General features: G+C 39.0%; 1 protein-coding gene across 5 annotated transcripts in view; it reads left to right on the forward strand.

The window, feature by feature from the left end:
- ncam1a (neural cell adhesion molecule 1a) overlaps nucleotides 1-21,144 on the forward strand; it is a 243,423-nt gene extending 222,279 nt beyond the window's left edge. For 2 of the 5 annotated variants that reach the window (XM_084387597.1, XM_084387598.1), the window contains 6 exons: nucleotides 1,493-1,617; nucleotides 2,617-2,797; nucleotides 11,585-11,783; nucleotides 13,833-13,949; nucleotides 14,881-15,366; nucleotides 19,629-21,144. In XM_084387597.1, coding sequence (XP_084243723.1) covers nucleotides 1,493-1,617; nucleotides 2,617-2,797; nucleotides 11,585-11,783; nucleotides 13,833-13,949; nucleotides 14,881-15,366; nucleotides 19,629-19,752 — 1,232 coding nt within the window. In that variant the 3' untranslated portion in view covers nucleotides 19,753-21,144. Of the gene's footprint in view, nucleotides 1-1,492; nucleotides 1,618-2,616; nucleotides 2,798-5,076; nucleotides 5,264-11,584; nucleotides 11,784-13,832; nucleotides 13,950-14,880; nucleotides 15,367-19,628 lie in introns of those variants that run through there. The other 3 variants (XM_084387599.1, XM_084387600.1, XM_084387601.1) reach the window with 2 other exon arrangements.
- The last annotated feature ends 1,971 nt before the right edge of the window (nucleotides 21,145-23,115 follow it).

The following is a 23,115-nucleotide window of genomic DNA, read 5'->3' on the forward strand; positions in this document are numbered from 1 at the left end:
ATATTATATTATATTATATTATATTGTATTATATTATTACTGTTCAAAGCTTTGGAGTCGGTAAGATTTTTTTAATGTTTTTGAAAGACGTCTCTAAGTTTCACCAAGGCTATATTTATTTGATCTAAAATACAGTAAAACGGTAAAATTGTGAAATATTATCACAATAAAATCATTTTAAAATGCTAATTTGGTTCACAAGAAACATTTCTTATTATTGCCAATGTTGAAAACAACATGATTTTATTTATATATATATATATATATATATATAATTGCATTGTGTTTTACTGTCACTTTTGATCAGTGTATTGCATCTTTGCCGTTTAAAATATATTAAAATATTTATAAAAAATAAAACACTTACTGACCCCATTATAATATATTATTTGAAAAATAAAACAAAACATAATTTTTATGATCCATGTTATTTTGCACAATAAAATGATAAACATCTTGCAGATTCTGCCAGGAGAATGTAAACTTATGAACTGAACTGAAACCAAACCATCAAATTTAACTTCAATAATAACATTCAGATATCTTATTGCCTTGACCAAAAGATTAATCTCATTTGTCATGTTTTGTATATTTGGTGGTGTATATACACAGTGTCACGTCAGTTCCTAATAAGGACTCTTGTCTAGCAGCTATTTATGATGATTAATGGGAGCAGAGCGCTGTGGCCTCCTCCCAGGCTCCTCTAGTGACACAGTTAGACAGCTAACATTCCAAACAAGCGCCCACACATGCGCATTTCCCTCTCCCTTCGGCCCGCTGATATTATTAAATGTAATGGCTGAGAATCTCCAATCAAAGCATGGAGGATAATTAAGGGAGTTCTGTCATTAAGTAGTGGGCAAGTGGAGATAACAAGCTCCTCCAGAGATTGCATTACAGCAGCACTCTCTCCCTCCATCACTGCCACCAACACAGGTCCAGCTCTCATTACAGCCCTCCACATGCCCAAGCGACTCAGCTCCACATTTAAAAGAGCCAAGCACTTTCATTAATGTTCCACATTTGGAAGGATAGGAGGCAGAAGTCATCATTATACTGCCAAAAAAGGCTCTACGATGAGATGTCTCAACAGTTTAATCAAAATTGAGAACAGAGGAATTGAGTCTTTTATAAGGGACTCAACTATAAAGTGTTACATCACACCCTTTGATCTTTAATTTTACCTTTTTTTTTTTCTTTTTTTTTTTGCATAGTTTAGACCATGCACAGCCATATAACATCCTTTTAAATTCTCCCAGCTGGGTCAACACTGTAAATTAATTGTAAGCTAAAATTATCCAGGAGGTTTAATTAGCTAACCTATTTCTGCAATTCATATTCAGAGATAAAGAATACCTTGTGGATTACAAAGTCAGCTGTTAATGGATAAGAGGACGTTCACCTGTGGAAATGCACCTGGGTTAAGGGCACATTTTGAATTTGTGCTGGGGTTTTCTAACAGCTTTTTTTTTTCTGGCCATTTTCTTCTCAGGGGAACCTAATCCTCCTAAACTGGAGGCTAAGCCACTGTCCACAGGCAACGAGATGAAGGTCTACTGGATCAAGCAGGATGATGGGGGCTCACCTATCAAACACTATTTAGTGCGCTACAGAGCTGTGAGTATGATTGGACATGAGGGAACATACTTTACTTGTCCAGTCATCAGAATTATTTATACCGCCATTGCCTTTAGGTAGGTAGCAAAGTTCACTGGTCAGTGATGTATAAGAGTGTCCACAACAAAGAATAGGACGGGAGGGGGACTACAAGTTTTTAGAAATTGCCCTTCTGTATTCATGATGGTCTCATATGGTTTTGAAAAATGTTTATACCATTTTCAAAAAAAAAAGTCTAAAATTCTAAAAATGTCATGTGGCATAACAAAAAAGTTTTTTCTTTTTCTTTTTCTTTTTTTTCTAGCCAAATATAAATTAATTCAGAAATATTGGGGGGAAAATCACACAACAACATAATATTTCATAACCTGAGCTAATCTTGCCTTATGTGATATTTTAAGTAATTATTAGATTCCAAAAGAAGAAAGCGTTTACAAAAATTACTTAACAGATTTGGATAACAGGGAATTTTATAATGGTTACTTTTCTGAAATTAGACATCCTCGATGACGTATGTCGCATCATTTCTGAAAAGTAACCATATGACAAATGCGACCAAGCTACAGCCTCTGAAATGAGACCCAGCAACAGTGATGACGGTCTGCAGAGTTCCTCTCTATGATATAATTTCCTGTTTATTATTGTTTTGGTTTTTTGCATGTTGGTGGCACCATATGACTTTAATTTGGCAGACATTTTCAAATATTATTAAGAAGTTTTGTTAATATTTTCAATATTTATATTATTTTCAATGATTATATTTATTTACATGTTTATACATATATTTATAAATAATTTTAATGAGGCTTTTTTTCTTAATTATTGAATCAGAATTAAATTAATTCTTACTTGAGAAAATAACATGCTAATCAGGTGTATTTCAAATCAATGTAAGTGTGAATTGTATTTTTGAAGAAATTAGATCCAGACAAAAAAATAAATGCCATTGACCTATATGTACCATCCGTGCTTAAAATATGTAAAAATTTGTGTTCGTAGAAACATCGGCAGGATTGGAAGCCAGAGATCCGCCTGCCCAACAGCAGCGAGTACATGGTTCTGCGGGGTCTGGAGTGGAACACGGAATACGAGGTCTACGTTGTGGCCGAAAACCAGCGAGGACGATCTGATCCCGGCATCCTCTCCTTCAGGACCTTGCCAGAACCCACCGCCATCCCAGGTACGGCCCACCCCCTGACCCTGAATCACAGCCACTGCCAGCCAGAGCAGCCAACAGCCCGACCGCCTCACCCCAACCCCAGTTAACCCCCATCCCACTAGCAGGTCTTGTTGTGGATTACACAGGCCACCCTTGTGTCAATTCAGGTTGTGGCCTGACCTCCTCTAGAGAGTGATTTGACACAATCTAAGAGTAATAAGAGTGCAGAGGTATAAATGTCTGTGAGAGGTGAAGCCTGGCGACCTTTAGCTCCTCTCCAGAGCCCTGACTCCATCTGCCAACCTCCCCCTAACTCTTGCAGCCAGCGTTATTGCTCGTCTCAGAGCGATTGCAGATGATATCAGTGGAGATGAGATTTTCAATTTGGCACTCAGGAGGCGAAAAAGCCACAGCAGGTCCGTAAAAACCATCCACCCCCTCCAACTGGGCTCGTTTGGTCTGCGCTCCAATGGCAGTGCTGTGTTTTTGTTTTCTTGTGAGCTGCTTCCCCACTGTAAAAATTGGGCCTTAGATCATCCCTCTCTCTCTCTTTCTCTCTCTGTTCTTCAATCTTTTTTTCTCTGGGCTGAACTAAGGCTCAGTTCAGGCTCATTGCGGCAGACCGATTGAATTGGGCTGACTATCTGCCCGCTCTCAGTGGGGATGCATCCTCTGGTTTTGCATGATGACGCCTCAACAGGATTAATGGTTTAATGCTTTACTGAGGACCTAACAGGCATCTGCCGGTGCATGGCCAAGAGACCTGCTTTTTCTCATCCGCTTAGTGGGAAGCAGCCATATAGCAGTGGGAGCTTTGGATCTCGGAGCACTTGTGCAAGACAGGTTCAGATGGATAGAAAAGCTTTCCTTTGTCCTCTTTCCCATCTCGCCACACTTACACATTGCAGAGTTGTTAACCTCAATGTGTAACATGTGGGAGTTTAAAAAGCGGCTTTATTTTTAGCCTAACATCTGCATTGCCTCAGATAGAGCAGCTGCCATTAGAAAAGCTGGTCCAAAAACAGCTGCTCAGACAGCGATTCATGCTTCCATATCGTCTTATATTCGATATCCAGTGTGCGTGAGGCAGGTTAGAAGCACGTGGAACAATCTGGGACGCTGTTATCATCACACGAGTTTGTCAGGAATTAAAATAGGGAGGCAGTGGATTTTGGTGCATGGTACAGGGAGCGGGTTGAGCTCAACCCTGGCCGCTAGACAAATGCTGAATCTCTACTTCCTGTAATCCAAATCTCCCCAGCTACAGTTGACATGGAGTAAAAGCTGTTCTAATACAATGCCCATTAACGTTTGTGCAGTTTAAGTAACATCAAGAAAACGTATTCAGTCATCCAGAACAGTATTACAGTGTATTGCATCATAACCCGTTTGTTTCACCTTGTTTTCTGACTGGGCAACATTTCCCTGGTGTTTGCACCTCAAAAAGATGAAAGCCTGTTTGTTTACTAATTTCATGTCGAATATTTTTTCTTGATTTTAAATTAATTATAATTCATTTGAATGTAATTTTCTGGAAGCACTTGTTTAAAGTTGAAGTGTGTATTTTTTATTTAAAATAATATTGCAATACTTCTCTATCACTGCTCCATATGCAGAGACTACTATAAATAAGCCATTCGTAGATGAATTTTCCCCAAAAAGTGTAAACACAACTTCAAAACATTGCTCCAACATTGACCGACCGCAGATGGGGGAGTTTGCAATTCAGTTTTGGGGACGCTGCTAGCTCAGAAATGAGACACTTCACCTTTAAAGAAAGATGTACCAAAATTTGTGATAAAGTTTATAAATACAGGTAATGTCAAATACCAGGAAAGTTGTCTGATCCGTGATGTGTCTTCGTGTCCCTTATCATTCCATATTTCCCATCATCTGGCTATCGTTGTCCTTTCATTCTCGTCTTTGCTGTCATTTGCTGTGCTTTTAACATGCTACGGCCTTCTTACTTTGGTTTTTACTAACTTGCTTGAACTTTCCTTTGATATTCTTTTCTAATCTTGATTAACCTTTCAAACTTATTTTTCTGTATTTGACCTATTCTCTGTCTCTCTCTTTTTTCTCTCTCCCGATTTCTTTCCCTGTTTTTTCCTTCCCTCCCTCTTTCCCTTTTTCTGTCTCCATGTGTAAAATCGGACATCACCGGACCATCGCATTTTCAAACACGCACTCAAAATGTTTTTGTTTCGTTTCCATTTTGGCCTCTGTTTGATCTGTTTCTTTTCCTGTGCACTGTCCCTGGTGTCTTTTTTTTTTTGGTGGTGTGGGATGTGTGGTCTCAGCAACCCTTGGCTGCTCCTCTGTGACGTACGCTCTCGTCACTCTCATGTTCTCCATGCTGACTGTGCTAGTGCTCTCATAAAGTGTGGCTCGCCAGAGGAGAGGAGCCCCGTCCACTCTTCAGCCGCACCCTTCAGTTTTCTACGCCTTCTGATCCTCTCGCAGGCTAAACAAACAAACAAAAAAGAATATCAGTTACATGTTATCGGAATTAAGCAGAGTGTTCGGTGCTTGTATCATTCTGTTTTCTTTTTTGTTTCTTGTCATTTTCAGTTTCTTATTAGTTTTATGTTAAAGCAAGGCAGCGTTGGTGGGTTTGAAAATGTGTTTTTCAGACCATAGACTTTTGGGAATGTTGTAGAAAATCTTTCCCTATCAAGAAGATTGATGTTAATCTCGATATAATTATTCTAGGGCCCATTTAGGAGAAGTCCTTTCTGATCACCTTCATTAATTTTCAGTTTCTTAATTTTATTTTTTTTATTCTTATTTTTATTATTAAGATATTAACTCATTTTGGAAGGGTGTTTTAAGGAATAGGCACCAAGTGTGTGTGTTGACATGAAACGTGTATTTTGTGACAAAAATGTACATAATTTTAGATGATTCAGAAAATATATACTTTCTGTAATGGACTTTTATTTACATTTTCTTCTCTGCTTCTTACTTGAAAAGACCATTCAAAACTAATGCTTCTGCTGTTAAACTCATTCACGTCAATAAGTGTCATTTTCAACAGTGTAATTTAATTATGTTCTGTAATACATTTTTTGTATACACATACCAGTATGGTGTCATGCAGTAATCATTGTAGGTTTTAAGAAAATGTGGTAAGCTAGATGGATTGTTTTTAACAAACACAACATGGTTTTGAAATCTCGAAATCCTGCGGCAGCGGGTTGCATGGGACCGTAATGCGTGACTGTTTCATGTGTTTGTCCCATGATGACATGGTGCTCAATGTCAGTTCAGAGGGACCCACAGAGCCTTTTACTTTTAAAGGGCAGGAGTGTTCTTCAGTACTTATTGACCATCTCTTCTCTGAAATGCTAAATTCCTTAAGGCTGTTTTTTCTTGCTTAGACGGGATTTAACATAAACGACCCCCAGACTGAATTTTAATGCGAAACCCACAAGCGTTCTTGTGTGCATGGCACCACCTCCGTTGTAACCGTATAAATCAGTTTTGAACATTAGCGATGGACGAATACAGGCATGGATGCCGATTGACCTCCAACCGACTGTCTGTATTAAAGAAGGTGCTGGTCAGTTTACATGTCAAAGGCTGCCGTATGCCATCGAGAGCTGAGATATGAGTGCCATTATTATGCAAGACCTATGCAGGCATTTCTTGGGAGGGTGTAAGTGCAACTAATGTAATTAAGTGTCATACATTAAAAAAAGCTCATATATAAGGCAGGACTATGAAAATATATGGGGGTTGTTTGTTCAATAAAATGGAGTAGCATTTGTTTCCCATTTTGGAATGGATTCTCATGGTAATAAAGTGATGCGCCCCGGAGTTTTGACTCCTGGAAACGCATGTGCCAATCAGTTTGTCGGGCTCATCATTCATATCCAGGTGCGTTTCTGTCCTTAATCATTGTGTGTTGGTGCTAGGTGACATTTCATCAGAAAAGCAGCACCTCGTTTGGCCCGTCTGGAATGTTTAATGCCACCCTGGATGGATCATCAGCTTCGTTCAGACTAACAGAACCAGAGGCAAAATGAGCTGAGAATCCAAACTTGGCACTGGCAGAAGTGCTGCTTGTTCGCACTTATCACTGAGAGTGACTGGAGATGAAGGCAAGTGTCAAGTCTGGAGGTGAATAACCTGAGAGTCCTCGGAACAGACTGCACATTTGTAATGACCGCACCGCGAAGGTTAAAACGGGCTGCTAGCGATAAGTCACATCCAGCAGATGCGTCTGGAGCATTGAAACAGTATTTAGTGATCTGTTGTCGATTTTTTCCAAATTGTTAAAGCTGCACATTTCGATTTCAATCCCGGTGTCTCTCTTTTTCTTTTTTTACCCCATTATATGTAATATTCAATCTAGGGGGGTCAAAGTTTGGCAAATTAGCATGAGCTAGCATCTAGCCCCTGCTGGTAGGTGCCATAACTACACAATTCAGAGGACAAAAGCCTATTTTTCCATCGATGGCCATTCAAAAGTTGCCACAAACTTTCATATATATTATATTATATTATATTATATTATATTATATTATATTATATTATATTATATTATATTATATTATATTACATTATATTATTGCCTGTTTTCCATCAGCCAATCGGCATTGTCAATACATCATTTGCCTGTGGTTCTAGTGTGATTATAGTCACATGACATTTACAGTACAGCTCAGGTGATTGGCTAAAAAAAATATGTCCAGAATTGAGTGCCTGTGATGAAGGTTGAATGCTAACAAATATCTTTGCCCAACCTCTTTGATTCAACCCAATGCTCAACTGTAACATGCACTTTCTTTGTTCAGGAACGCACCAATTTTCAGTATTCACCAGTATTCAGAATGGGATAAGGTTTGGAATATGTGGAAACGGCTGGAGCATCCAGAAGACCTTTTATGCACAGTGCTGAGTCAGCAGAGCTGGGTGTTTTGGGCCGGTGTGGGAGCTCAGTGTGCCTTTGTGCTCAGATGTGTGCCGTGATTTATCACACTTGTTAAAATGCAGACTGAATCTCAGGAAAACAACTGCAGCCCACTCCGCGCCCCAAGCTAGGAGAAGTGTTTTTGGCCCTCTCCTGGCTGGCCGGTAGATTAAATCTGTCAGCTCTACCTCCCGTTACCCAGCCTCCGATACACTTCCAAAGAGTGTGGTGACTGCTGCCATGGCTAGATTTCATCACAACGTCTACAGCACCAGATTACCTATCACACATGTTTCTTGGTTAAAGTGCACATTACATTTTGGTTTATTGTAAAAAAATATATATTTCATGTCTTGAGCAGAGTTTTCTGAGAGCAGTACATCATGTTTTGTTTTTGTTTTTTTTTGTAGCCGCAGGTTGAGATGAGGTGTTTTTTCTTTTCTTTTTTTTTTTTTTTTTTTTTCTTAGAACAGTTTTGTCTAATGAATTTTTCCTCCAGGTCTCTGATAAGTGCATCCATAATTCATGATCTCCTTGAAACATGTAGATGTGTTTTAGGTCTTTTGGGCGTTTTATATGATTCCATCAATGATTTAGGACATCTCATTAGAGACAATTCATACAAAGCTGCCTAGAACTCGATATAAGCCTAATGACAAATTCACTCAGTTTATTCATCTTAATTCATGGTATAATCTATGGCTGTATACACTCACCTAAAGGATTATTAGGAACACCATACTAATACTGTGTTTGACCCCCTTTCGCCTTCAGAACTGCCTTAATTCTACGTGGCATTGATTCAACAAGGTGCTGAAAGCATTCTTTAGAAATGTTGGCCCATATTGATAGGATAGCATCTTGCAGTTGATGGAGATTTGTGGGATGCACATCCAGGGCACGAAGCTCCCGTTCCACCACATCCCAAAGATGCTCTATTGGGTTGAGATCTGGTAACTGTGGGGGCCATTTTAGTACAGTGAACTCATTGTCATGTTCAAGAAACCAATTTGAAATGATTCGAGCTTTGTGACATGGTGCATTATCCTGCTGGAAGTAGCCATCAGAGGATGGGTACATGGTGGTCATAAAGGGATGGACATGGTCAGAAACAATGCTCAGGTAGGCTGTGGCATTTAAACGATGCCCAATTGGCACTAAGGGGCCTAAAGTGTGCCAAGAAAACATCCCCCACACCATTACACCACCACCACCAGCCTGCACAGTGGTAACAAGGCATGATGGATCCATGTTCTCATTCTGTTTACACCAAATTCCGACTTCAACTGTCCAATTTTGGTGAGCTTGTGCAAATTGTAGCCTCTTTTTCCTATTTGTAGTGGAGATGAGTGGTACCCGGTGGGGTCTTCTGCTGTTGTAGCCCATCCGCCTCAAGGTTGTGCGTGTTGTGGCTTCACAAATGCTTTGCTGCATCCCTCGGTTGTAACGAGTGGTTATTTCAGTCAAAGTTGCTCTTCTATCAGCTTGAATCAGTCGGCCCATTCTCCTCTGACCTCTAGCATCAACAAGGCATTTTCACCCACAGGACTGCCGCATACTGGATGTTTTTCCCTTTTCACACCATTCTTTGTAAACCCTAGAAATGGTCGTGCGTGAAAATCCCAGTAACTGAGCAGATTGTGAAATACTCAGACCGGCCCGTCTGGCACCAACAACCATGCCACGCTCAAAATTGCTTAAATCACCTTTCTTTCCCATTCTGACATTCAGTTTGGAGTTCAGGAGATTGTCTTGACCAGGACCACACCCCTAAATACATTGAAGCAACTGCCATGTGATTGGTTGATTAGATAATTGCATTAATGAGAAATTGAACAGGTGTTCCTAATAATCCTTTAGGTGAGTGTATATATTACTGCTTTTTTAACAGTAGATTTTTGCTTTTTACTTATCTCAGTTGTTTATATACACATATATTCTATTTATTTTATTTTATTTTACTGTTATAATCTGTCAAAAAGAAATGTGTTTACGTTTTGTACTGGCCTCATCGTCATCTTCATAACATCAAAGTTCTCTTCCCACATCTGAATCAAATATTTCAACACAGTATGATTTAATAGAGCATAGTGAAAGCATAGAAGAAGACTGAATCAATATGAATTGCCACAGGTATACCGATGTAGCATAAAGATCCATATAGTCGATGTTTATTAAACCGTTTTCATTGTGCGTTTTGTTTACTGATACAGACCATATGTGTTCTAGTAGATCCTGTATTTATCTTGCATTTTCATGGTGTAGCTTGTCATTCCTGGTAAGTAGTCTGTGTTTTCATGGTCTGAAAACACAGTTCTGCTTGTGTTTGTCCGTCTCATCTGATCCTTGTTCCTTTAACAAGGTGTTTTCTTTATTTTTATCAGTATGACTGTGTGTTTGTGTATGTTTACGCAGGAGTTACCCCGTAAGTGAAGGCTCTGAATATTAAGATTATCTTCACCATTCCATGCCAGTGCAATTTCTCTGTTGAAATATGTGCATGAATATGAACAGAACAAGCATTGTAGTTAATGTTCCGAACAAGACTGCTGAAGTTCTGAACAAAGAGACTTAATTATTTCTCTGAATAAGCATGCTGGGTTCATTTCCATGTGAGTAATGAATGCCCTGCTTCAGAATAACACTGTATGTGATGTTATGTTGTATACTGTGTTTGGATAACACATGGAATGCGTCCCGTTTTGACAATCTGTCACAACCTAAACATCATGGGGGAATTCACAAAGAATGAACTTGATAGCGTTGTTTATTTGCACATGCTTGTTGTTTTAGTGATTCTGATTCTATGAAGTAATTATGCAAATCAGGTAATGGTGCAAACATGCCCACATAATCTGTGCTATTTGCATTGCGTAGTTCCTGATCTTACTAGGTTGTGAAGGGTGTATCAGACAACCCTGATCTAGCATTCTTTTCTGGAACTCTACAGCATGGCTTTACTACTGTGATCCAAGCACCTCTTTAAAATGTGAAATGGCCTGATTTACATGCATTTGGACATACGCCCAGTTATATTGCTTTTCTGCATCGCTTGATTATTTGATTAATTACTGCTGCTTTGATTAATAGAAAATGTACACAAACAAATAAAATTCTGTTTATCGCTCATGGAAGGCGTGACATTACCTTTTGTGAGGTTCAATGTAAAATAATTCCTAATTTACATAGAAAGGAGGGCGTGTTTGCACTAAAAACAATGACTAGAAGGGGAAGTTAACCCAAAAATGAAAATTCTATCATCATTTACTCACCCTCATGTCATTTCAAACCTGTATGTATTTCTTTTTTCTGGAATAAATAAAAAATGTCTCCTTTTTGTCCACATAATGAATGCCATTGGGGTCCAGTGACTTTCATTGTATGGAGATGAACAGTTGAAACATTCCTAAAAATATTTTCTTTAATCGTCTAGAAAGACGTGAGGGTGAGTAAATGATGATGACAGAATATTCATTTATTGGTGAATTATCCATTTAATTTAAATACAAAGCAGCACATTTTGTACCTGGTTAACTGGATTGCTGGTGGTTAGTGAAAAATGAAAAAAAATGCAGGTTTTAAGGGGTTTTTTTTTGTGTGTGAAAAATTAGTGAATTCGCCCTTATATTGGTGACCACTCTATTGTACCACTCTATTGGTGTGTGCTGACTTTATTCTTAACTGCCTTCAACAAACCAATCTCTACAACTCAACTTCTCTACAACTTTGTACTTTAAAGTAGTACAACATATGTACAAAATAGATTGCATAGAAATGTAATGGTTTTCTAGATTGCGTATATCACTATGGCTCTGTGGAAACTCACAATTTAAAGCCTGGCATGCAAATGACATCTTTTCGATTTGAATTTCTCCTCTTCCTCCTTCCCAAAGAAACCAGCTCAGGTTTGGGCACCGGGGCTATCGTGGGCATCCTCATCGTGGTCTTCATCCTGCTCCTCTTCGGTGTGGATGTCACATGCTACTTCCTCAACAAGTGCGGCCTCCTCATGTGCATCGCTGTCAACTTCTGCGGAAAGTCTGGGCCCTCTGCCAAGGGCAAGGATATCGAGGAGGGAAAAGCCGCTTTCACGTGAGCCTGTCTTTTCCTTCCCCTCTCATGTGTGTGTTACCTTGTCCGATAACGCCATCCATAACCACTCTCCCATCTTTATCGCCCCCATCAGCTCTACAGGAGGGCTTGAGGCAGGGCTGATTGTGACATATCTGACTCCATGAATGAGAATGATGTGAATATTGGCTCATGGCAGCAGTGTTAAGATAAGAGGAGAGGAGGAGAGGTGCATGCTGGTTAGGAATGAGAAGATGCCTCTGGTTGCCTCTATTTTAAAGCCATTGAAAATTCTGTTTCAAGAGAACCTAGTCCACACTTTTATGTAATTTTATTGCACTAAAGGGCTCACCCATATAATATTTATAACATATAACAGTGTAATCTAAGTATATTTATATTTTTAATTGAATGTTTTTTACTTGCCCTGCCAGCAGTTTTACAAAGAAAAACCTCTTTTTTCTGTTAGAATAAAATATATTAAAATTTTTGTTGTTATATTATCATTTTTCTTTACTTTAACTGGCAAGAGTTTCACAAATATGATACATAAATATAAAACATATGATGCTAAAAGTAGCAATTATCATGTGTCAGAATAAATAAAAACAATTCATGAAATAATATTCTTTATTTGCACTTACAAAAATGATCAATTTTAAGTAAAAATGACAATAGCCTTTTTAGCACCATATTCAATCAAACATATTTTTTATGAAATAATATTTTTTCTTTACCTGTCCTGCCAACATTTTTACAAAAATGCTACATTTTAAATAAATATGATAATAGGTTAAGCACCGTATATATTTCGAAAAATTGTTCCTTACATTTCTTATTTTAACTCTTTCCCCACCACTGGCAGAATTGTCCGTCATTTGTGAGAAAACTCTTCCCCGCTATTGACGGAATTTTCCGTCTTTCCGTGTTTTCACTGTTATACGGTAGGGGGCACTATTAGGCATCTTCTGAAAGAGTACAGAATCTCCAGATCAAAAGAAGAAACAAGCGATAGCATATATAGGTGGATGAATATGTAAAATAACGCAATCATCAACATAAAAAAGCATATAAATCAAAACTGCCTACACTGTTAGAAAAATCTGTAGAAATTACAGTATTACTGGCAGCTACTTGCCAGTAACTTACTGTAGATTTAAATTGATGTTATTTACTGGCAACAGTTTGTTCAAAGTTAAATGAACATTAAACATTAACAAGTCTTTATCTTTACAGAATAAAACTAAAATAACAGCCTCATGCAAAGCATTCTGGGAACCAAAATCTGAAGGAAAAAAACAGAAAAAGGTTGATGAAGATTTCTGGTTCCCAGAATGCTTTGCATTAGATTGTTATTTTATAATTTTATTCTGTAAAGACAAAGACTTGTTAATGTTTAATGTTCATTTAACTTTGAACAAACTGTTGCCAGTAAATAACATCAATTTAAATCTACAGTAAGTTACTGGCAAACAGCTGCATAACTACAGCAAATTTTTTACAGTGTAATGTTACCAAATGAATTGTTGACCCAGGACGAGCTATGGTACTCTGCAAGCTTTGGGGGTGTTGATGGACTCGATCTACTCCATCTATGTTTTTGATCGTCATTTTAAATCCGATTCAGATACCGATTCATAGTCTTTGACAAAAAACACTTTTTGATAAAACTCCTGTTATTTCAAGTGTTGATAAAACAAAGAATGCAATGAGAATGAAATATGCTTTGATATATTGCATGTTCAGATATTCATACAACAAAATATTCTGGGGTCCACAAAACTTTTGTGAAAATGATCAAAAATGCTGATGCTGGCTTTCAATAAAAAATAATTTACAAAACGCTGGCAGAGAAAGAGTTAACTCTATGACAGCTATAAATTAAAATAAATACACTTTGTCCAGAAAATAATGCCATGTGGTGCGAGACATTTTTATAATTGTCAACCCATTTTAACTGATACTGCTAATTTGAACAAATCCTGTTCTGCTGTATGTTAGCCAACAATGTTCAGTGCATGTTTGTGAGCCATAAACCCCCTGCTAATCCTGGTGTGTCATCTTTTACAGTAAGGACGAGTCTAAGGAACCCATTGTGGAGGTAAGGACTGAGGAAGAGCACACACCAAACCATGAAGGAGGAGGCCCCACTGAACCCAATGAGACCACCCCTCTGACGGACCCCGAGTGAGTCCCTAAAAACACACACTCAATCCATGTCCGATCTTTTCTTTAGGTTATTAACATCCCTTTCAATGGTCTCTCTGTGGTAGTTTAATTCTTTAGATACTACACTCTAGGGCTGCACAATTAATTGCAACGAAACTGCACGCGATTTGGCAAAGGCTACAATTATTTTATGCGCAGCTTGTCAGTGCACAGCGGCTGATCAGTAATAAATGCTGCTCCATCTGAACGCCAGAGGGCGCTCTCGCGCAGACACACCAAATATGCCCCGCCGCAGAAGTAGATAACGCACATCATTCCAAGAGATCCCTATCGGCATCATACTATCACTGTAGCTGAATAAACAGAAGATTGAAATGCTTTGATTGATTAAACATGACTTATAAACACACGACTGCCTTATTCTGTGTAAGAAGCCACATCATCTCACTGAAGGATGCTCAACTGTCGTTATGAAGTGAGTTATGAAGCATGTTATTAAATGTTGTCTTTTGTTGGACAAGAGGTTCATAAATGCTTCTCATGTTTGGAAAGATGTTTGACGCGTGTTGCTTTTTCAAATGCACTTTATAAGTGACTCAAACTCACAGTGCTTTCAGATGGAGCAGCGTTTACAGAGCCGCACATCAGTGACAAGCTGCGCGTACAAAATAATCGCTGCCTTTGCGATTTCAAAACCACGATAAGCCAAATCGGTTTAAGTGCGATTACATGGAAATTGCGATTAATCGTGCAGCCCTACTACACACCCCTCACTTTTTTTGCGATTACCTAACATGGTATGTTTTATTCTGATATGCATGTTGGACTTACTTATGTATGTCTATTTTGCCTTGGCTTTCCTTCCCTCCCTCCTCTCCCCCACCTTTTTCTTTGTGTGGATCTTCTTTTTCCCCCGTCTCTCCTCTCTCTCTTCCCGTTGTCCTCACAGGCACGCTGCTGACACCACAGCAACAGTAGTGGACTTGCTTCCCTCTGTAACCACTAACTCAGACCCAGGCACTGACAGTCCTGCTAGCGATAGCACCACCCTTACCTCGAGCACCGCACCTGCGGCCGACCCTAAAGCGGCCCCTAAACCTACTCCCCAATCCAGCACCCCCAAACCTAGCGTCACCTCTCCCACCTCCCCGCAAGCTGCTCCTGCAGCTGTGGCCCCTCTGGTGGACCTGAGCGAAACGCCCTCCAGTCAAACCTCAAAGTCCTTAGAAGCCCCCCAGCCGTCTGATTCAACCCCTGCAGATCTGGCCAAAGCTGATGGCCAGAGCCCGGCTGAGCTGGCCAATCCCCCCCAAAGTAAGGACTCTCAGGTACAGGGAGGAGCCCACCAGACCACAGATAGTGACCTTGCCATGGATGCGCTGGTCAAGCCCTCCAGCGACTCCTCCAGCACACCGTCCGCACCCAACCAGGACGAGTATGGCCACCTCTAGATGTTTAGTTGTGTTTGTGTCCCTGTCCTTAACCATCTCCAACTTCCTCATCTGTTTTCTTCGTCACCCCCCCTTTCCTCCTCGTATAACTCACTCAGTTTCTTCTCACTTCTTAATGTCTTATCAGAATTTCATCAGGTTCCTCTTGCGTCTTCGATCTTGCCGTATTCCCTTTGGTATTCAAATGAGAGACGACTTGGTGCGCTGAAACAGCTTGCGCGGGTTTATTTGCACCTCAGTAAAAAAAACAGTTCAGGGACGGCGCTTCAAAACACACCAGCATTATGAATGTGTAAAATCGTTCTTTTGGTTGTGTTTTTCAGAGCAAGCTAATTGATTCCTCCATTATCGCTGGCAGAGCCTCACAATGAGACACGCAATAGCAAATGGCACAATTCCACAGCTGATGATTTTAAATGATGGCTTTCAAAGCTGAAAAGGACAGTGAGAAATAAATTAGCAGCCTTAATGGTGCTATTGAAAAACTAGCGTCTTAGAGAAGGCTAATGTATGATCATTGTAATTACATTAACACAGCAGACGAGGTGCAGTGTCATTTGTGGCTCCGTCGGTGAAATGGCCAACTTCAAGTGGCCAGCTGATGTACAAATCTATTCAGATTTGGTCATTATTGGTAACTAACACTGAGGGGAAAAAAACAGTAGTGAAAAATATTTTCATTAAAGGTACACTATGGAGGTAAAATAACACTGTTATAAAACTACTGTACCTATTTTAAGAACGGAAGTTTGTAAAGAACAAAAAAAAACTCTAAAACTACAATGTGATGTTTAATTATAGAGAAAATTACTATTACTTAATTTTTAGATTTTAGATTCCCAGATGATCGGATTTAATAACAATCTCCAAATTGGTTTATTTGTCTGATTTGTCGTGTAAACATCATTCACGGGTTCAGTTCACTTTTTGCATATGATATTTAAAAGTTTGGGGTGAGTAAGATCTTTCTATTCATCAAAAAAGTTTGACAATTTTTTTTTTTTTATCACAGTTTCACAAAAATATTAAGAATATTACAAATGTTTCTTAAGCAGCAAATCAGAATATCTTTCTGAAGGATCATGTGACACTAAAGACTGGAGTGATGATACTGAAAATTCAGCTTTGCCACCACAGGAATATTATTATTATTATTATATAAAATATGAATATGAAATATATTAATATATAAAATATTACATATTAAAATAGAAAACAGTTATTTTAAATTGTAATATTTCACTTTTTTTTTCTTTTTTTTTTATCAAATAAATGCAGCCTTTGTGAGCACAAGAGACTTCTTTCAAAAACATCCTTACACACCCTAAACCTTTGATTTAGTAGTGTAAATATGCAATTTCCAAAGAACCAGCATTCTTTTGTTACTGAAAACGATGTCTTTGTGAAACATTGTGAAGATAACCCAAATTAAATTAGAGTCTTGTTTTGTTGATCCAAATCTCAAACAAATCTCTTTGAATATATTCCAAAGATTATCTGCCATGAACTTTGGCACATCCAACCCGGACTTGTTCTCCATCTGACACAACATCTGTGTGGATTTGGTGCATGAATCTGTGGGAGTACACCACAAAATGTAGCAACATTTGCATCATATCAGTCCCTCTAAATAGCAGTGGTTTCATTCTTTCATTGGTGCATATTACAAAACTAAACGAACATTTCACATCTGACAGATTCAGTCCTGCTAGCTTTGTGGAAGTGCCAAATGGAGCCAGAAGTAGCGACGTCTCCAGACTCGCGCGAATCAGCCTCCTCAGAAGCAGAACGAGGAGCAAAACTCTCTCGCGCGGTTGCGAAGTACAGAGAAAATCGGCTGTTAAACAGTCAGCCAAGACTTCCAGCAGGGAATTAACGGGAGCATGGCGTTTGTTAAATATTTACCAGAGGCTGTTTTCCCCACTTCCATTTGTGCTCTGTAGTTTGCACGTTCTATGAATGGCCCAGCCGTCCCAGTCAGCACGTCAGGCTTGTTCTCTCTCTCTCTCAGCTCGGCTCACTTGTCTAATTTGAGCCGGAACACTCCAGGGAAGCTGCCTCTCATTGGCTGCCACCTGGGCTTATTGGCTCCATCTGTAGATATTCAACTACCTGAGCTCTTCCCTGGTTTTCACAGAACCTGCAGAATATCAATGGAACTCTCAAGATGTTGAGTTTCCCCCCTTTTTAAAGATGTTTCGCAGTGGATGCAAACTGACAAATGACAGATCGCGCTTGTCCCGTTCTTCTAAGGTTTGCTTGAAACGTCAGCTCGCTCAGAAAGAATGATGATGCTTTGTGTCTGCCACAGTCGTTCGGCGGGACTCTTCACACTTGGCCGCTCTTCATAAGAGCCCAGAATATGATCAGATAGCTTTATTGTGATGAGCGTAATGACACGCGGCCGGGTGGACAAACAGCGCAGACCTCGGACACGGTCAAAGCAGCCTGCTCTTGTGTCGTACCACCAAGATCGTGTAGATTGTAACGCGAGACAGCCTCACTCCGCTACGCACATTCTCTTTTTCACAAAGCCTCTCTGTGACTTTGCCGTATCCGAGAGAGCTCGACGCCGCCGCCGTTGGTCCCACGCCACTGCGTGAAAGAAGCTGCCGGCTGTCCGGGCATGTTTGACGAATATAATGAACAGTCATTCACAGCTGATATCGGCCCTACAGCAGGGCAGGTGTATTAAAAATAGGACTGAAGGGAACGTGTTAGAAATGCGACAGGGACTGTCCCTCACGATTCCCTGCCAGCAAAGCTCATCTTTAATTTTCATGGTTCATTATGCATTTATGAATGATTTGGCACACCAGTACAGTCAATTCCATTACAGGAATTATCAGCCCTCGGAAAGAATCAGCCTACTGCGAAATAATTTAAGTAAACTTCTTTTTTTTTCAAGACCCAGTATGTGCTCTGTCAGCTCCCTTGAGACCAAATGTCTATGTGCCTGTAAAATATTCAGTAATAGGCTGTTTGCAGCTGATGATTTTCATTTATTTATGATTTATTATTTATTATTATGCATTTTGCTCCAGCCCGGCCCCAAGAGACAAGTGCTCTGTGTATCAACAAACTATTACACAGGCAATAAGCGCAGAGGGAGAGGTTAACATTTATTTCGTTTATGAGGATTGTCTCTGCAGCTGAGTCTATGCAGCAGATGGGGCAGCTCTGTCCTGCTGTTACTGTCCCAGCCAGCTTTATCTTACTCAATATTATGAATCATACCTGCATGCACTGTTCCTCTGTCTTCATACATGCTCATGAATAATATTTCATGTTAGCGTAAGATAACCAAGCAGATCCTGTGAGCTGTGAAATCGATTGGCTACACTGAAGTCTTATCCCTCAAATCTTAAAGGGACAGTTCACCCCAAAATGAACATTTGCTATCATTTATTCACCCTCATGAATGTATGACTTTGTTTTCATCAAAGAAGGTGTACTTATTACAGCTTTCAAGCTTAAAAACAGAAGCATCATAAAAGTGATCCATATGACTCATGCATTATATACACACTACTGTTCAAAAGCTTAGTGTGAGTAGGGATGTTTTTATTTTTTTAATGAAATTCATACTTTCATTCAGCAAGGATTAAGTGACAGTAAAGACTTGCATTGTTACAAAAGATTTCTATTTCAAGCAAATTCGTTTGAACATTCTATTCATTAAAGAATCCTGGGGGGGAATGTATCACGCTTCCACAGAAATGTTAAGCAGCACATCTGTTTTCAACCTTGATTATAATAATAAGAAATGTTTTTTGAGCATCTAATCAGCATATAAGAATGATTTCTGAAGGATCATGTGACCGACTGGAGTAATGACGCCAAAAAATCCGCTCTGCCCTCTTAGAATTGAGTATATTCAAATAGAAAAGATTTATAAACTGTATTTTTGTTCAAATCAATGCAGCTTTGGAGAGCATAACAGACTTCTTTCAAAAACATTAGAACAGTTCCGACTCATCAGCAAGATTTGACTCATACCATACATTGCTTCTTTCATTATATTGTATAGAAGGCCTAGGATATTTTTCAAATATCCATCTTTTGTGTTCCACTGAAGAAAGAAAGAAACTCATTCAGGTTTGGAAGAACATGAGGGTGAATGAATCATGACAGAACATTCATTTTTGGCTGAGCCGATCCTCGGAAATAGTGTAACGAGAGGAAGCAGCCGAACAGAGGACTGAAAGACACTGCTGATGAACTTCTCTTTTCTGTTCCCCCCCAGTGGAAAAATCATTGTAGATGACAAAAGCAAAGCGCCGGAGACAGAGGTAAAGAAAACTCCGGCGGAGGTGAAGACAGTCCCCAACGAAGCCCCTCAGACGAACGGCAACGAGAGCAAAGCGTGATCCGGACTGGGCGAGCGCACGACGGTCGCAGACAGACAGAACCACACCACCATCACCACAACCACGTCTCAAAAACAAGGGTTTCTTTCTTCAGTGTCTTTGAGTTCACAGAACAAAACACGTCTGTAGATGTATAGAGCGCCTAAAGAGTTTGCGCACATGCCTTTTATTTTGTACTTTTCCTTTGTTATTAGTTTTGAAACGTGTCTTTCGTAAACGCAAGAAGGAGAGATTCTTCAGCTCTAGTCTCAGTCTCCTCGACCTCAGTGTCTTTCAAAGATGTTCAGTATGAGAAGTTAATCACAGTGAGGAACCATAGATTTTGCCTTCACACATTCAAACCACAGTGCTGTTTCAGTTATGTTTCGTCTTATTACATGCAGTATTGCCATCGTTATTGTCTGCCACATAATAATATTTTTTTGGGAACAGGTTTGATGTTTTACTTATGGTTAAGTAATGTACAAATGCAACCGCTATTTTATTTTATTTTATTTTTCACATTGTTTAGCGATAGATTTTTAGCATGCTTGCTTTGCCGAATTATTTTTCCATATGTCCTTTTTTTGTTTGTTTTATTCCAGCTCTGAGTGTTTACAGCATTTTACTCTTGATATCCCGCATTAACACGGCGTTTGCTTCTCTAGCAAAGCCGACACAAAAGATTACACAGTGTAGAGGTCTGAACTAGCGGTTAGGGTTTTACAAATCGCCATACTCTTTCCTTATGCGTTCTTTCATATTACAACGCATCCCATTTCCCCTGAACCTTAGTGTTTTTACTTCAGGTCTTTAAAGCAAGATTTGAGAGTCTAAGAGGACTCCCGCAGTGATCCTCGCTTAAAAATGTCAAGCAAAGTCCTTTAAAAAAACATTAGAAACAACCCGGAGCTCTTAGATATGGATCGAACGGCTCCTTTAGAGAATTCAGTACAAGCATTGCTGTATGCGTTAAATACAGATCCAGCTGTTGCACTGCAGTGCGTAACACTCACGGGACGTCCCGTAAGATGTCTGCCTGTTGCTCCTCTGGCATTTGCCCAAATAATAGATAAATGTTGCATTAAAATGAAGCCGTTCCCCTTTGATACTGATAAAAAAATTTTGATTTAGATTTTATTTTTGTCACGTCTTAAATAGTCAAATTCTTGTTTTTATTTTTTATTTAAGCCATAGTACTCCGGTGTGGATCGTAGCATAAAGAATATTCAGCCTGACTTTTTTTTTGTACAGTGTTTCTCATTCTTTAGGCTGCAAGCTTGTGCACTGTGAATGCGTGAAAAATCCTAGTGTGAATACAGTGTGTTCTTTGTAATAGAATAAAAAAAAAAAAAAACCTTTCCATAGGTTGTGAAAGCCGTAGCTGTTAGTTCAAATGATGATCATCATACGAATAAAAAAAAAAAAGATGTAAAAAAACAACAACAACAAAAACCACAGTGGCAGCAGAAGTGAAATACGGACACAAAAGGAGTTGGTGCCTTCAATTTAAACATCCTCTCGTATGCAGGCCTGCGGTCTCTGTGACAACATACCCCGCCGCTGTCAGATGGTCCAGATCTGTAAACTGTGAAAATAATAGTTTTGTTTTTTTGCTCAAATGTGTCGTCACTTGGTCTTCTGGGTCTGAGGGTGTAAATGGATGTGGTTTTCTTCAAATTCTCAACAACTTGCCTCTATCTAACTGATGCAAAACAAGACGTATATATATATATATATACACACACACACATTTATAAATATAAATATATTCACATAGAAAACTGTCTCGATGCGTTTTGTCTCATTTAGTGCTCACCCGCCATTTAATTCCAAAATCACTTGTTCATCCCATTCGGTGAAATGCCTATTTTTAAACCTGAAATAAGCATGCGATGTATTCTGAACTGGATGTCATTGGTGTTAAGGTTACCGATTGAATTGCTAACTAACTGAAAATGTCAGAGCATTATTTGTTGTACATTTTTCTGAATGTCAGTGAACTCGTCATTCGGACGTTCACTGTTGTCACTTTTGCTTTTACATGAAGTGCTTTCATGCCGTTGGACGGTAACACGTTTTTAATGACTTTCATTATTAAGTCGTTCGACATCATGTAACAAATCCGTAAGTTCGTGAACAGATATATAAATAATCGTTTCATGACATTTCAAACTCTTTGAATGTACGTTTGTGTTCTGTTAATAATGAAAGTTGTTCGAACGTGTTTCCAGCAGGATTCCAGTTTAATAAGCATCTGAGAGGCTTGTAGAAACTGTACCGGGAGGCATACGAGCTCTTTCTTGTGATCAAGAAAGCTTTTGATTCATACTGCCATTTAACATGGGACCAATTTTACTTGTACGTTTACACAGTTTACCGCCGCAATCATGCCACTTTAAAGACAAAAGTCTGTTCGAACGATTGTTTCCGAAAGCATTTCAAGCTCATCATCTGAGCAAATTACACCTGTTTCTCTCTTCATCTCGCTCTCATCTCAGACCTTTATAAGACATCCATCCCTTCATACCCTACGAGAGGCCCTTCTCACAGCTGTAGGCCTATACAGATTTTTACAAATCAAATGTCACTTCCACCTCTCTCTCCCCCCCACTGCCACTGCTGTAAATACTAACCGACAACAATATCTGACTTCATTCTGTCAAAAAATTCTTGTGTTCAATAAATTGAGAAAAATATTTGTCTGTTTTCACTGTTTTATTTCACATGCACTTCTGTTCTGGGCTGGATAATGGCCTCTGAAACTTCAGGACATAATGAGACTAGTGTCACTGTTTTCATAAGCGTGTTTCATAAATGCATGTTAATAGTTTCCTAACTTGGTAGAAGTGTTATTTTAGCATTGATACTAATATAGTATTTATTCATATTTTGCAGTAGCTTTCTTTTTTTTTTTTTTTTATGTTATAGTTTTGGTAATCTTATATGTGCTTTTGTCATTTTGTATATATTTCTTTTTAGCTTTATTTTTATTGTAGTAATGTCAGTACTTTAGTTGCCAAGTTTTTCATAAAATATTTCAGTTAATGAATGTTTTTTAATAGTTTTAACAACACTTTATAATGTGTTGACTGTTTTGATAAACAGAAGAGTAATAAGTTGATATGGTTTAATATGTATCTGTTGTGCTGTTTAGAATTTGGCTGAAAATCCTAAAATAGGCTGTTTTATTGTGACTACTTATCCCCTATTGTGTGACCTTGGGGCACGTTGTCACAAAGGTCAACATGTGTTTAATAAACTGTATGTCTGTCCTGGGCAATTACAGAGGAAATGTTATTTTTCACATTTCCGGATTTCTCAGAAGCGGGTAAACTTCTATAACGGTGAATGAGAGAATACATTAAAGGGTTAGTTCACCCA

This window comes from Rutilus rutilus (assembly GCF_951802725.1).
Source record: "Rutilus rutilus genome assembly, chromosome: 18".
Lineage (NCBI taxonomy): Eukaryota > Metazoa > Chordata > Actinopteri > Cypriniformes > Leuciscidae > Rutilus > Rutilus rutilus.